Below are 14,623 nucleotides of genomic sequence, written 5' to 3'. Positions count from 1 at the left end.
TTTGACAGTAATCACATACATCTGGATCTTGAGCGCGGTTACTAGCAATACTGAAGTTTGTTTGGTTGCAGGTAAAGCCCCAGCAGATGCACCGATTACTTTACATACTGTTTACCCGCTTTGGTGACATTGAGGCTAACCTTGGAGTCACCTCCCCCGCTGCCACATTCTCCTTTGTCGTACCACCATTTGTTTTTCAATTTGTCCAAGAGGCCTTGTTCATTCAGTTTTAAAACTGCGAGGTTAACAGCATTTCTTGAAACGATAAAACATATTTTGTAAGAAACTGCACAGCTGTTAAGATGTTAGAAGGAATGAGGACTTAAGCTCTTTTATAAGCTTGATCCACACACTAAATAAACCTCTCATTTCCATTTGACAACCCTCCTGACAGTATAAATAATTTTGCTTACTTTCAGAGGCAAAAAAAGTGTTTCCAGAATACAACAGACTTTTTTTAAATGACCCAGCTTTTAGCAAGTAAAATTCTATACATTCTATGAACCAACCAAACAGTTATCTGAGCATCTTTGTAAAATAATACTAAGTCATGCTGGATTTATATTTCTGGTTAGCTTGAGTCTGTTTTGAATATGAACACTTAGAGAAACAGGTCAATATGGGTCTAGATTTTTTTTTAGATAGGCAGTGTTATTGTTAGAGCTATAAAATATTTTAAACTAAGGACTACAATTATTTAAAAACTGGTTGATTATTAAATCTATCAAGGCATTTATCCTGCATTCACCACCTTTTTGGAGGTTTAACAGCTGTTTAGGATGCACTGCCTCATATCTTTCTTAATGATCATAATGATGTTTTAAATAATGAATTGATATGTGTCACAAAGCCTAAAGCTAGACAGCTAAATCAATATTTAATCATGCATATTATTAATAAGAGTTTATACAATGCTTCACATGTTTACACTTTACCTACATGATGTGGGGAGCACAGACAGAGCTACCTCCCTTTAAGGTGTGCAGCATATTTCCCCCTAGACATCCAGCAGGTCTGCTGGCTGATGTGGTGAGGGCAGGTAATGTTGGGGCACCATTCACATCCACAGGGGCAACTGTAGTCCGTGATCTCCTCAGCACAGGGACTGCAATTCTGGCCAGCCCTAGCACAAGGTGTGTGTGTATGTGGGCGGGGTGAGTAGGGGATGCTTCATGCTACCTTCCTCTTCCCCTATGCCCCTGTGAAAAGATTAGCAGGAATCTATCCCTAAATAATAAATCCTGACCTCACTCATGGAAGGAAGGTAAATGTTATTGTCCCCATGTACAAATGGCGAAGCTCAGGAAGCACCACTTCCCCCTCCCGTTGCTTGTCCCTATTGAAATCCCTCTGTGGAGGCTGGGCAGGGACTGGAAGAGGACTTCCTCTGTCCATGGCATCTTCCCATCAGTAACTCTGAAGGACTTCAGTGGGGACATTGACTTACCTGCTGTCCCTCTCCCTAATGTGGAACCCTGCGAGGAAGGTCTGGAAGAAAGAGCAAGTGGGAGATTCTTTGGCAACAGGGCTCCTATAGGACTCCTGCTGCCAAGAGTCATAGGAGATATCAGGAGGGAATGAAGCTGAACAGGATCGCCAAAGAGGTGACTGCGATTCCATGGATCTCAGGGGCATCCCATCTGAGTCTGATGGTGGAACCCTTTGTTCAGTAGGAAAGGGGCACCTGTGCTCCAGAGATGAAGCAACAGATCAGAAACACATTGAGTGCAAACTCATGGAGTTTGCCACCTCACACAGGGACAGATACATTCCTATTTATTGGGTAAATTCCTATTTTAGAACATCTCCTTTGTCTTTTATTGCTTGGAACTACCTTTTCATATGAGCCCCTGTTGGAAACCAGACAGATCTTTGTTGGTTAACTGAAATTTTGGAAACTATTTCTAAACAGCTATGGTCTGCTTCTCTTTTTATTGTAGTTAAATTTATATTAGATTGTCAATGCAGATAATGTAATTGCTTGCCTTCCCCTGAAACTGAAAAGGGAGAAATATAAGCTGTACTGGGAGTGATAACAGACTGTTCTTTGTGGATAAAGCCTTAGAAGGGAATTTAGCAGCCAGTCTGACAAATGTAATTTTATATAAGTACTCTAATTATAGGTCATGATCTAGAGAGAGAGGAGAAATAGCAAAATTGGATTGAAATTGTTCATTTGTCCCTTTTGTTCTGGGAAGCAATTGCTTCTAAACCAGAGATATTTACTATGGGTTTCTAATTAAGCTTTTAGATACAAAGCCTGTGCTTTTAGACTGCTCACTACGTTCACAGAATTGCCAAAGCTTCCATTAACTTGAATGGGAGTTTTACCTCAGTGAGGACTGCAGAATTGAGGCCAAGATGGAAGCTGGTCCCAGCAGCCTTGTTTCCTTGATACTGAACCATATTCTCTGTTTTGAAAAAGTTTTACATGTAAGGCTCGAGCCTGCTGCCCTGGGAAGTCAATGGTGAAAATTCCCGCTCGTTTCAATGGCAGCAGGAAGAGGGTCTAATATAGCGCCAGAGTCTGCAACCCTCAGTCATATTGCTCAGCACCTCAAAGAGTAATGCCAAGGATCGTGCTGCTGAATGCCAGGGCTGCACAGCTTGGGCCTGATTAAATAGGTGTGGTAGGGATATTGTAACCGGGAGATGAGCTGCCTCTCAGGAGCAGCCCCAGGTAAGGCACCAGTTTGGCAATGCACTTAAACAAATGCCTACCTTTAAGCCTGTGACTTCAATGGAGCTGCTTGTGTGCTCAGTGTCAGGCTCATGTTTAAGTGTGTTGCTGACTCAAGGCCTAAATGCAGCTGAATCATGCGTATTATTTAAATGAGATATACTTGGCACCACTACAGACATAATAGTTTAGCTGCTCTTTTGTAATTTCTAAAAAGTATATTTATGATCTTCAACATAAACCATATTATATGTCCTCTCTGGGCTAAGAACTCAATCAGTGCCTATTCAAGTAAGTGGAGACTTTCCTTTTACTTCAGTTATGACTGATAAAAAGCCTTAAATCCTGAAATCATTATTCAATTTTGACTGAGTCCTTATTCAGGCAAAGATCTCTCACTGACTTCAGAAATTTTTTCCTAAGAACAGAGCAAAAATTTAACAACTTAATAATAGGATTTTGCCTTTAGTACTACAAGTTTCGGAAGATTTTTCAGGTTAATGTTCATATAACTTAGATCTTTCTTCTGGCTATTCAAGGTCACTGTTATAATCTGTATATAAAAAACTAGACATGTTTGTTTTTTTAAAAGACACTGAAGAATTAAACCTCTTTTTTAATTTCAATCTGGACGCGGGACATTATTCTCATTTACCAAGTATTCTACTTTTATCTGTAAAAGTATTAAAGGTTAGTGAGGAAAAGTTTTCCATAATCTTTTAGAGCAGCTGCAGCTGCATGATACAAGTCCTAAAAACCAATCAAACACCCCTCCCCCAAATACAAAAAACCCACCCATTCATGAGAGGGTTATTTAGCAGGGTTATTAGCCATATCCATAGACAGTTTCACAGCACAATAGAAAAATGGAAATAAAAAGGATGGAGAAGTAAATGAGAATTTAAGATGCAATCATTGTTCTGAAATTAAGCTCTATTGTTTCTAATTCTAACATATTGTATTCCTCGTTACATCTAGTAGGCCATGTAAAAACAGGTTAGTTTCACACTGCTCTTTCCATTGCTTTGTTATCAGGGTACACCTCAAAATATGTCAATAAACTGCTGCCCTCTTCCCAGTGAAACATACAGAGAAATTCTATGCTCAGACAGCAGACTGGTACAGAAATGTCATTGTGAAGCAGAAATTTCTCAACAGGTTTGATGATGATTACTTTGAATTGAAAATATATCTGAGCCTGGAGAGTAGATTTCATCACTCTTACTCATGCTAAGTAGTTCTTTACTTAGGAGAAGTTCTACATAACATGAGTACGAGTGGCAAAATTGCTATCCAAAATAGGGACAAATCCTAAAGTCCTCACTCAGGCCAAACTTCCATTGAAAACTCCAATGAAGACAACGAGACTTTTGCATGAATAAAGATTAAACAGCAAAAACAGAATAAGTACTTTGCGATTTGGCCCGTAATACTTACTATTACTTTGTATACTTATTAAAATCTTCATAAGCATTTTATTAATATTAATAGGGAAAACAGAATCCTTGGACACAACAGTCAAATCAGTTTAGCCAAATCTGCCTCCTCGTATATTGCAACTGTTTCCAATCTATCCCTCAGTTCATTATTCTTTGAGTGCATGTACAGCGTTTTCAATGTATGGATCTTGGGTACTGTTAAAGCAGCGGTACACACAGGGTACAGAGTTACAGCATGGGAATCCTGGAGAGATTTGTTAAAACCATTACATGTCTCCTCATGCAGGAAGAGCACAGTAACAATAACAAGCACAGCTTCAATTTCTACTTACTGTTATATCTTTTAAAGATCAATTTTTCAGTAATAATTTCCAAAAAACTTCCCAGATGGTTTGGGCTATTAGTTCACTGTATTTAATAGTGCCATTTGGAGGTACGTCTTTGACAGTTAACAAAAAGTAGAATGATCCAGACGGAGAACAGTGCAGGTTGTATGCAAGAACTGCACAGTTCTTTACAAAAAATAAATACAAGTCTGGAAAGGAATAAGAAGTCTTCCAGTTAAAAAAAAATCATTATATAAGTCCGGTCCAAAGCTCACTAGAATCAGTGGAAAGATTTTCATTGACTTCAGCAGGCTTTGGATCATGGCAGTAGTTAACAAGATGAAATTTACACTGGGCATCACTCAATAAAGTAGCAGGAGGCATCCTGGGTGAAATTCTGCCCTCATTTGAACTTGAGCATCTCCCATGGCTTACCTGGGATTTCACAGGTGCAAATGATGGTGGAATTTTGCCCTGATATTGTTCTCCTGTAGTAGTGACCAAATAGTAGACACAGAAGTACACTGACTTGCTGAAAACACTTTAAGGGAGTATTGCTAAACTATAGCATTATTTTATAGCTCACCATTTTAGAGCCATTTAAATACACTAGTATATTTTAGAGCATTTGAAGGATAAAAATATTAGTGTATCGAAGTGGTTTCCCTGAGGCCTCCTGAGTTTGTGTCCTCATCAGGAGACACTGAGAAAGGTGGTTGACAGAGGATGGGGGAGCCAGGTGACTCCTCTTCTAGCATTGTGAGAGACTGAGCATATTGACTAACATTGTTGAGGGAATCAGACATCTGTGAAAACAGCACAGAAAAGTGCCTTCCAATACACACTGTTGCCCACTTGGGAAAGCAACAAAAGAACTCTTACTTGGAATTTACAGCCAGCTCACCTAGAAATTGGTCTGAACCAAAACCCCTGATCCACACACCCGCGGACCATCAGAAATCCAAACCTGGATTCTGATCCTATCTTTACAATGGGCCAAACCAGAGCCCCAGATCCAAAACCATCCCTAGAAATTGGGGTGTTTGAAATCTGGATATAAATCTGAATTTTGTGTCTGGAGCCCATCACTACTTTCAACTGCTCAGATTAGTCATACAAATCTAGGGAATTAGTGAACCAGTGTATTCACTCCGGACTTGAATGACCAACAGTACATCTGATATTTCAGTTTGCATTACTGATAAAGGTAAAATGAAAGGTACTTTCCTTCTTCTTAGTCCAGATAAATCTAGACTAAGAGTAGGCTCATGATCAATACGATAAGAAACATGTTTTAGGAAGAGACTATATAAATAGGTCTATGTTCAGGCATAACTGGGTCAAAGAGTAGGACTGGATTCTCTGGTTCCTAAGTCCACCTTGCACTGCATGAGGGGGCAGATCCCCACCTGGTGGGAATTGTCAGCTCTCCAGTGAAGTCAATGGTGTGATAACAAATTACAACAGCTAAGGATCTGGCCCAAGCAGCACAAAAGTGGATTTAAAGCCGCGGAGGATTCCACCTGTGGAAGAGGAGCTATCTGTAGGCATAGCTGTTTCCTGTCCCAGCTCCTCACCACTCATGGCATAGTAGGAGGGAAGTTCTGGGGATGGTGTGGGTGGGGAAGGGATGTGATGCAGCTGAGCTCAGGGACTGTATGCTAGTGGTACAAGTTAGAGCTGTCCTCTTATCACTGTAACTCGCACCAGGGCCAGGTGGCTCAGGATCAGAAAGCCACAACTGACTCCTGGACAGCCTCTCCTCTCACTACATTCTAGCTCTGCTTGGATGCAGTTGAGAATCTGCCACAGAGATATTTTGTAAAATACCTGTTGGCGCCTGTTTATAGCCTATTCACATCAGCCTTTGAAATTATTTATCATACAGAATAATTTAAATCACATCTTATCTTGCAAAAAGTAAAAATGTGTCTGTTTTTTTGACTACCTATTTTAATGATGTTTTGGAAAGTGTTGACGTTAGAGTCTAATACCAGTACAATCTGCATGTGTTTGACAATTCATCAAAACAAATGGAGTGCAAATTGTATGAAAGTAGTTGGATATGTTTAATAAATTAGGAATGAAGTAAGCATTCCCTTACTAAGAAAGATCTATCCAAAGTATATCTGATATTTTTTCTCAGAAGACTTGAAAGATCCACAGTGGAAATAATAATAATAAAAAAATCTAAAGGCAGGATGCACATTTAAAAGAAAAACATAATCTGGTCACTTCAAAGGTCTAAGGACAAACTTTCTAAAATGCAGTCTCTAATTTTGCATGTGCAATCACTTGCAGGAGCAATTCTTCATGTACTGGTATTTATACATACAAAATATTTACACACCGAAATGATATTTGCATAAGCAAATTATGTGCAAATACTATAATTTAAAAACATAAGTAACAGACATGAACAGATTGTACGTGTAATTGAAAATTCAAGTACATTTACAGTCTGGCTTTGAGACCCCGTTGAAAATTTGACCCACAGTTTATATTAAATAAATAATTATTAGCTTAAATTGGACTTGACTCCCTACTAAGATTATGACTGAGCAATTTGGTTGTTATTTATGGGGTAATGTTTCTTCATCAAAAGGAAATGAAGGTCTGATTCTGTTCTCACTTATCTTTGATTCTGGTGTAACTTCACTGACTTCAGTGGAGTTACTCCTGATTTACATTGGGGTAAATGAGAGCAGAATCAGGCCTTATGGTACCATTTCAGCAAAGCACTTTAACACACACTTAATTACCAGAGGGGTAGCCGTGTTAGTCTGTATCCACAAAAACAATGAGGAGTCCAGTGGCACCTTAAAGACTGACAGATTTATTTGGGCATAAGCTTTCGTGGGTAAAAAACCCACTTCTTCAGATACCGATGAAAGCTTATGCCCAAATAAATCTTTTAGTCTTTAAGGTGCCACTGGCCACTTAATTATGAGCACACGAGTAATCCCACCCCTACTCAGCAAAGGTCTTAAGCATGTAACTACTCTTAAATCTCAATGAAGGGATATAAATTAATGGGATTTAAATAAGTGCTTAAGTACTTTGTTGAATTGGGGCCCTTAAACCAGATTGTTAAAGATATTCAGGTGTCTAAAGATGCAGAGACTGCTAGTTCCAACAAATAATGGGAAATGGGCACTTACACGCTTTCGAAAATCCTACTAGGTGCCTATCTGCATCTTTAAGTGCCTAAATAACTTTGACAATCTGGTCCGAGATTCTTAAACCTTACAAACGTGAAAGTTTTCTAGGATATGTTCTATATGTAATCAGCAGTAAGCACCATATTTACAATTAAAGATATTGTTTACCCATTTAAATATAACAGAAAGAGAGAGAGTTTGGGGGATACTAGTAGTGTGATGCTGACTGTTTTCTATACTGTAATTACAAACCAATGTAATTTATATTTGACATTTTTCAATATAATACTTTGGGCTTCTATCACTTCTTCCATGTGAAGATCCTAAAACACTTTACAAACATTAAGAACGAAGAGTCACAACATCCTCATAACCTGAGTAAGGATTATTACCCTCATTTTACAGATTGGAAATCTGAATCACACCTCAAAATTTTCAGACTTGGGTGCCTAAAATTAGAGATCTTACTCCATAGTTAACAACGTACACAAGAGGGCTGATTTTCAGAGGTACTAATCATCTACAATTCCCATGGACCCTCCCAGGCACTCAGCTCGCTTAATTGAACTGGACCTTATAAATAAACATGGGGCATTTCCTTGGTGCTCAATGGGAATTCCACATGGGTGCCAGAAGGAAGAAATGGTTTAATAATAATAATAAACCCGACAAAACTGTGTGTGTTTAACACAAATGAAATACATGAAGTCATTGGGGCAGATCCAGTGGCTATAAGACAATGTAAACAGCTGAGGTTCTGCTTCCTATTGTTCAAAATATTTATCCAAACTCCAAGCTATTTTGGGGGGGTGGGAGGGGGTGGAGGAGGAGGGTCTCCAACCACACCACTGTAATCACTTCCTGGTATTAAACAAATACTTTAATATAGGCAGATATAACAGCTGATCTCGGCAAGCAAGGGAGTAGAATCAGCCCCTCAGCATCCTTCTGTGCTTTCCACAAAGCTTAGTTATAAACATGGGGCTCTCAGACAATCATGTGGGGTTATTCTTTGTATTCACCCAGTGCAAAGTTTAATGTAGAAACAGAAAACCAGTTTCCCTGAGTCAAGGGCTGCTTTTGCCTGCACTAACAGCCTGCTCCCTACCTAGCAACAGAATTTTTCAAAGTGGGAATTTTTCTATTGATTCCAAGGGGCAGAATTGTGCAGATAAGCAGCAGCAGTCCAAAGCCTGAAACTGGGAATACATGTTCCAGCAAAGACTGGGAGTGGGAGTCCCAAAGTGCTCAGCAATGGTATAACTGTAGCCCATCTGTGGGAGTTTTACCATTGACTTCTTGCAGTGTAGAGTTAGACCCCTGCTGACCGCTTTGAAAATTCCATCTTGCTAGTGTGAGGATTCTGAGGTTTCACACACTTTAATTCAGTGAAACGTTTTCAAAATCAATTATTAAAATAATTTTTAAGAACTCACTTAAAATGTAATGTTTTAAAATGGACACTCCTCATTCAAGGTGTTTAATATCTAGCCTGATTCTTCTCTCACTCTGATGTGGCCATTGCAAAGCTCTTTGCCATGTTTAAACCCTGCATAGGGGCTGCACAGAGGCACTTCAAATAGTTGCCTCAGCATCCCCTGTGTACAACATAAAGGGTCAAGGTGCTAGTCCAACACAGGCCTGTGTGGAAGGCCAAGCAGGGAGCAGGCCAGGGGAGGGGACACAAGGTATATGTAGACATGGATCCTGTAGCCCTGACATCTTGTTCAACTGGTGCAGAGGGACTGAAGCTACTCTTCCAGTCTTCACACTGGATTAATAGCTGTAGGGTATGTGTGGGATGGGTGGACTGCACTACAGTCTCCTGGCTTAGAGAAGTGGATTTCAGCTGTTCACCTCCTTTCCACTGCACTTACATAAAGACTGATTACCCTGGTTTCCATGGGCGGATTTCACCCTTACACAGGTGTAAATTGAGGGGAGCTCTATTAAAATGGATTGTGGGTCCTTTTTGCTGGTATAAATCATGTGTGAGCACAGTCAGGCCCAGCAATTTATAACAATTGCTTGAATATCAGTGTGGTCGTGTTTTACACTAACTTTGTTAAGAGGTAAATGGCTATGTAAGATGAAGAGCGCGGGAGAATCAGATCCATGGTTCCTGCCTGGAACACATATGATCTTAATGTCACAAGACACAGGAAGTAAGGGTCATAGACGAGAAGGGGAGAAGCAGCAGAAGGAGACTGGGGGTGATAATAAGTTCAGCTGTGCAGTAACTCAGGCAGCCATGTGCACATCTTGGTGATCCTGTTGCTTTTTTTCTCTTTTAATTTATGTGACATTTGGGGGATGAGGATGTTTTTTCCGGCAGGATGTTTTTTTCTGTTTTGTGGTGGGTTTTTTGCATCTGTTCAGAGGTTTGGAAAGTTAATATAAGCCCCAGGGTCATGCATTAATGGGCAGAAGTGATACAGTCAAACATGCGTGGTAAATGCACAATGTCAGATGGCTCTGCAATACATCACCATCACGTGTGTTGTGTGCATTGTACCATAAAACAATAATCAATGGAACATAAATGCTGCTCAGTTAAAGTGTCATGTCATCTAGCTTTCAAAATTATTATTACAGTACCTTCACTATAGAATCTAAGCACTGAGAGTCCATAGCTATGCAAAAATCCCATCGATCTTTTACCGGTATACAGGCCAAAGTTACTACAACCCCACTTCGCTTCAGAGGGACATGTGCTTTGGCCCCTGTTGTTCTTTTCAGTTGTGCAATACAGCTGCTGCTAGCAAATTATATTTTCTTCATGAAAAAGGGCATTTCGATTTGTGCCACCGTTGAAGCCAATGGAGCTATGCTAGTTTACCCCAGCTAAGAATCTAGCTCCTGCATGAAGCATTGAGGTGCTCTTTCACTAACCTCTCCTGTTATGCCAAAATTTAGGGCAGTTGTGAGACAGATAGTGGTAGTGTTGGTAAGCAACACAGCTCCATGTCCAAGAAAAAGCCAGTTGTCTCACTGAGAAAATTGTGAGCTAATGATCTGGTTCAAGAATATTTTCAGCAAGTACTGTGATGCTTAGGAAGACCTAGACACCAGCTGGCACTACACTTGTACTGGTGTAGGATATTAAAGGAGTTGCTGTTGCTGCTGCTTCAGTTGCAATGGCAGCTGGAAATTCTGGAAATTCTGGAAAAGAAGAATTTGATAACAGTGCAGCTGGGTGTGCAGTTCTGATGATGTTTTTCTGAGGGTTAGCTCATCATAGAATCACAGAATATCAGGGCTGGAAGGGACCTCAGGAGGTCATCTAGTCCAACCCCCTGCTCAAAGCAGGACCGATCCCCAATTAAATCATCCCAGCCAGGGCTTTGTCAAGCCTGACCTTAAAAATATCTAAGGAAGGAGATTCCACTACCTTCCTAGGTAATCATCGGAAGTAATGCTTGTTTCTGTCATCTGCAAATCAGTGTCACCCAAGAAAAAGCCAAACACCTGCTCATGGCAGTGTTGGCAATATTACTTTGACATGTTCTTGATTCTTACAAGATGTGGAACTATTACTAGGGTTCTGTTTTCCAGTCTCTGTCACGTAAAGACAGGCTTCTACCATCAACCCTCTCCTTTCCTCTCTTTCTTATGCTTCATTTTGATCAAAGAGAAGGAAGTGGAAGAAGGCCAATTCCTGCCCACTCTATCAGCTACATTACAATCTCCTGGGTTTCAGGATGTTTACAATGAAATACAGAGTACAAATTAATTAATCAGAACCTTTCTCTGACAAACACCAAGAGGCTTGTCATTGCAGAACCATACAGGAGAACTACAGAGGAGAAAAATGCAGCAGATCAAGATAATATTGTGTGTCAGTAGGGCCATGGCTGGTAGAGGTAAATAATAATTTATCTGATTAAACTAACCTGTTTTCCTACTTGTGGAATGCTTTTGCAGTCTTCTGAAATGTATATGCCATTTAAAATTATGTGACAAACATCTTCTGGATTTTGTCAATCTATAGATTGGCTCAGAATACTGAAAATTTCAACTATGTTGCTTAATTGTGGTTGGTCAGTTAAACCACCCGGTATTGTTTCTGTTCCAGCTGGATGAGGGCAAAACGACTTCTGGAATGAAAGCTTGAGTGTCCAAATTTAGATTTGCATTTCCACAGATACACATTCTCGAAACTTTGAAATGTATTTACTTTGAACATTTGGGCCAGTAAAACTCAGTCACACAAAAGGGAAAAAACAATAGCTGAACTGAATTCATTAAAAATAATTAGAGCCAATATCTATGAAAAAATGGCTTGCCTTATTTCATGAGATGTAATGCCTGGCAACAATTAATATCTCTGCTTCCAGATTCTTTCTTGTTATTTATGTACCATACTGGGTGGTTAATATTTCCCTAAATACTAAATTTAGTGCATTTTTCAGTATATTCAATGTGTTGTATATTAATTTGCAAAGCATACCCTAGCACTTTTCTCATTTCTTTGTCAACTGATCACTGGTTGGGTGTTAGTTATGTGACCTATGAGTCTCTCTCTCATTTTTTTCTTCATTATTTTCATAACACAGGCTTCCTTTCAGGTGGAAAAACATATCTGTAATAAGAGTTGCTATGATAATTAGCATTTTGATGTGACCATCAACATACTTGGTCTTTTTCAGGCTAAGGAGGAAGTGATCTCCAGAACTGAAGACCCACCATTGATCCTGCCCTTGTCATACAAACCTAGGGCCTGTCAGCTTGAGAGTCCAAGCTGATCTTAACTGCCAGAGGCGGTCGCTAAGCCAGATCATAAAAACTCTATAGATCAAATCCAACACCAGGAATTCCTCCCAGAAATGAAATGGGAAGCTGTGTCATCTGTGGTATACATGTGTAATATGCTTCATATGCAAAACACTGCTAAGTAAATGGGAACAGAGGCACTCGGCCTTACCTACAGTTTCTGAGCGGTCTTCAAGGGTAGACACATGTAGAGTGCACTGCACTAATCCAGTTAGGAGGTGACAATGACATGGATAATCATGGCAAGGTCCACAATGAGAGGAAAAGCTGAAGCCTGCTTGCTGAGTGAAGCTGAAAAAGTGAACTATTGACACTACTGCTACCTGTACACCCAGAAACAACCAGTGATATAGTAGAACTCCTCGATTGTAAACTTTAGACACACAGCATACCCCTTAGTTAAGCCTTCTCTGGCTGTTTCTGATCAGGATTACCTTTGTCTTTTCTGAACTGAATATCAGCCAACTAGCTCTTATCCAAGCTCCAATCTCACCCAGACACTGGGAAAGGTGAATGACTGAACCAGATTAAACAAATGTAAACTGAGTGTCATCCACTTTCTAATGGCACTGCAACCCAAGCAGTTTAATTCTCTCTTTATTGATCAGGTGCAATGATAAAAGAACTCCACACTTGGCATCCATGGGACAAAAGACCAATTGCCTAATACCATTCCTCGGAGTCCTGTGAATTCATTTCAGAGTAACAGCCGTGTTAGTCTGTATTCGCAAAAAGAAAAGAAGTACTTGTGGCACCTTAGAGACTAACCAATTTATTTGAGCATGAGCTTTCGTGAGCTACAGCTCACTTCATCGGATGCATATTGTGGAAACTGCAGAAGACATTATATACACAGAGATCTCTATTATATCTATTATATCTCTTATATATCTCTTATATCTATTATAATCTCTGTGTATATAATGCCATTGTCAGAAGACCATCAACTAATAAACCTATGTGGTTGATGCACCATATCCAGGCTTAAAACTAGATTGAAAAGGGTCAAGGAAATTTGAGATCTCCGGGTATTGCCAGTTGCTTTATCGCACTCTCTCAGTAGTGCTCCTTAAAAAGGAGGATTAGAGAGGAGGCAATAACTGGTAAGATCATCAACACCAAGAGATAGTTTCTTAATTTAATTGCGGTGCAAGTTCTTTGAGGCCGTTTTAGTATATGCAGATACAGTGACTAACACAATGGGCCCTGTCCCCTGGTTGGAACCTCTAGATGCTACCACAATGAAAATAATAATATAGGATAACTTGAAGCCTGAGTGAAGTGCTGAGTTTTGTGTTGTCTAATGACAGATCAATACTATAAAAATGAAACAAATACAGCTATGTCATATAAAGCCTAATTTGGTCAGCAACAAAACCATGAATTAGTTGAAAGAATTCCTAGGGCTTTCTTTCAGGAGTTAATGATGAAGATCTGATAGACTGAAATGAGTGCAAATTTTTCCAGCAACAAGAGTGAGAATATCAGTCCACAGTCTGCTCGCCAATTCTCTGATAATTAACATGACCTGAAGCCAGCTGAATATCAAACACCAGGTGAAATTATTAGACAAGGGCAATCCAATCCCCCCAGCAGCCACCCACATAATGTTGTCATTATCAGTGGAGCTATGTACAGAACAGCAAATGCTACAATAACCATGTCAGCAAAGCTAAGTGCAGACAACTGAGCAGAACATTTTTATTATTGCCACCCTCTGAACACAAGCAGCCAGGTATCACAGAAAGCAAGCCATGGAAGCTATTAATGGAACTCTATCGTGGATGTAGGGATCTTGTAATTGGTGATACATTGAACACATGCCTCTTGTGGTCAGTAAAATCAAGCAGGGAGGTATTGGGGCCATTGTTGGTTGAGATTGCTGCTAATGGCTTTTTAAGGAAGGCAGGGTGCCAGCTTCTCTCATTAGGTGGTTATGCCTGTGTTCAAGAAATGATTGCCTGAGCTTTAAATTCTAGCTATATGCCCATGCTCTTTTTAAGCAAGGGTATTGAGGAGAAGGTTGCAGTGGGGTTAATTTTGGCACCAGATGTAGCCATCAGATAGACTTTTCATGTTCAAAACCCTGCACACATTAAGTAATTAATCACCACAAAATCCCTTTGAGGTTGAGGAGCAAATGTAATTACCTCAATTTACAGATGATAACTCAGGAAGATGAAGTGGTTTCCCCAAAGCCACAGAGCAAGTCAGTGGCAAGTCCAAGACTTCCTAAAACATCCT

At 39.9% G+C, this 14,623-nt stretch overlaps 1 protein-coding gene across 8 annotated transcripts in view; it reads right to left on the bottom strand.

Moving 5' to 3' along the window:
- GRIA4 (glutamate ionotropic receptor AMPA type subunit 4) overlaps nucleotides 1–14,623 on the bottom strand; it is a 294,730-nt gene that overhangs the window by 19,143 nt on the left and 260,964 nt on the right. For 3 of the 8 annotated variants that reach the window (XM_077805819.1, XM_077805839.1, XM_077805849.1), the window contains one exon: nucleotides 141–255. The exons of the other annotated variants lie outside the window; for them this stretch is intronic. In XM_077805819.1, the coding sequence (XP_077661945.1) occupies nucleotides 141–255 (115 nt within the window). The remainder of the gene's footprint in view (nucleotides 1–140; nucleotides 256–14,623) is intronic. 8 annotated transcript variants of the gene reach the window in all.

The sequence above is a fragment of the Eretmochelys imbricata genome, chromosome 1 (genome assembly GCF_965152235.1).
Source record: "Eretmochelys imbricata isolate rEreImb1 chromosome 1, rEreImb1.hap1, whole genome shotgun sequence".
In the NCBI taxonomy this organism is placed as follows: Eukaryota; Metazoa; Chordata; order Testudines; family Cheloniidae; genus Eretmochelys; species Eretmochelys imbricata.
Note: the sequence above shows the minus strand (reverse complement) of the source record. Positions and strands in the feature narration are given on the sequence as shown.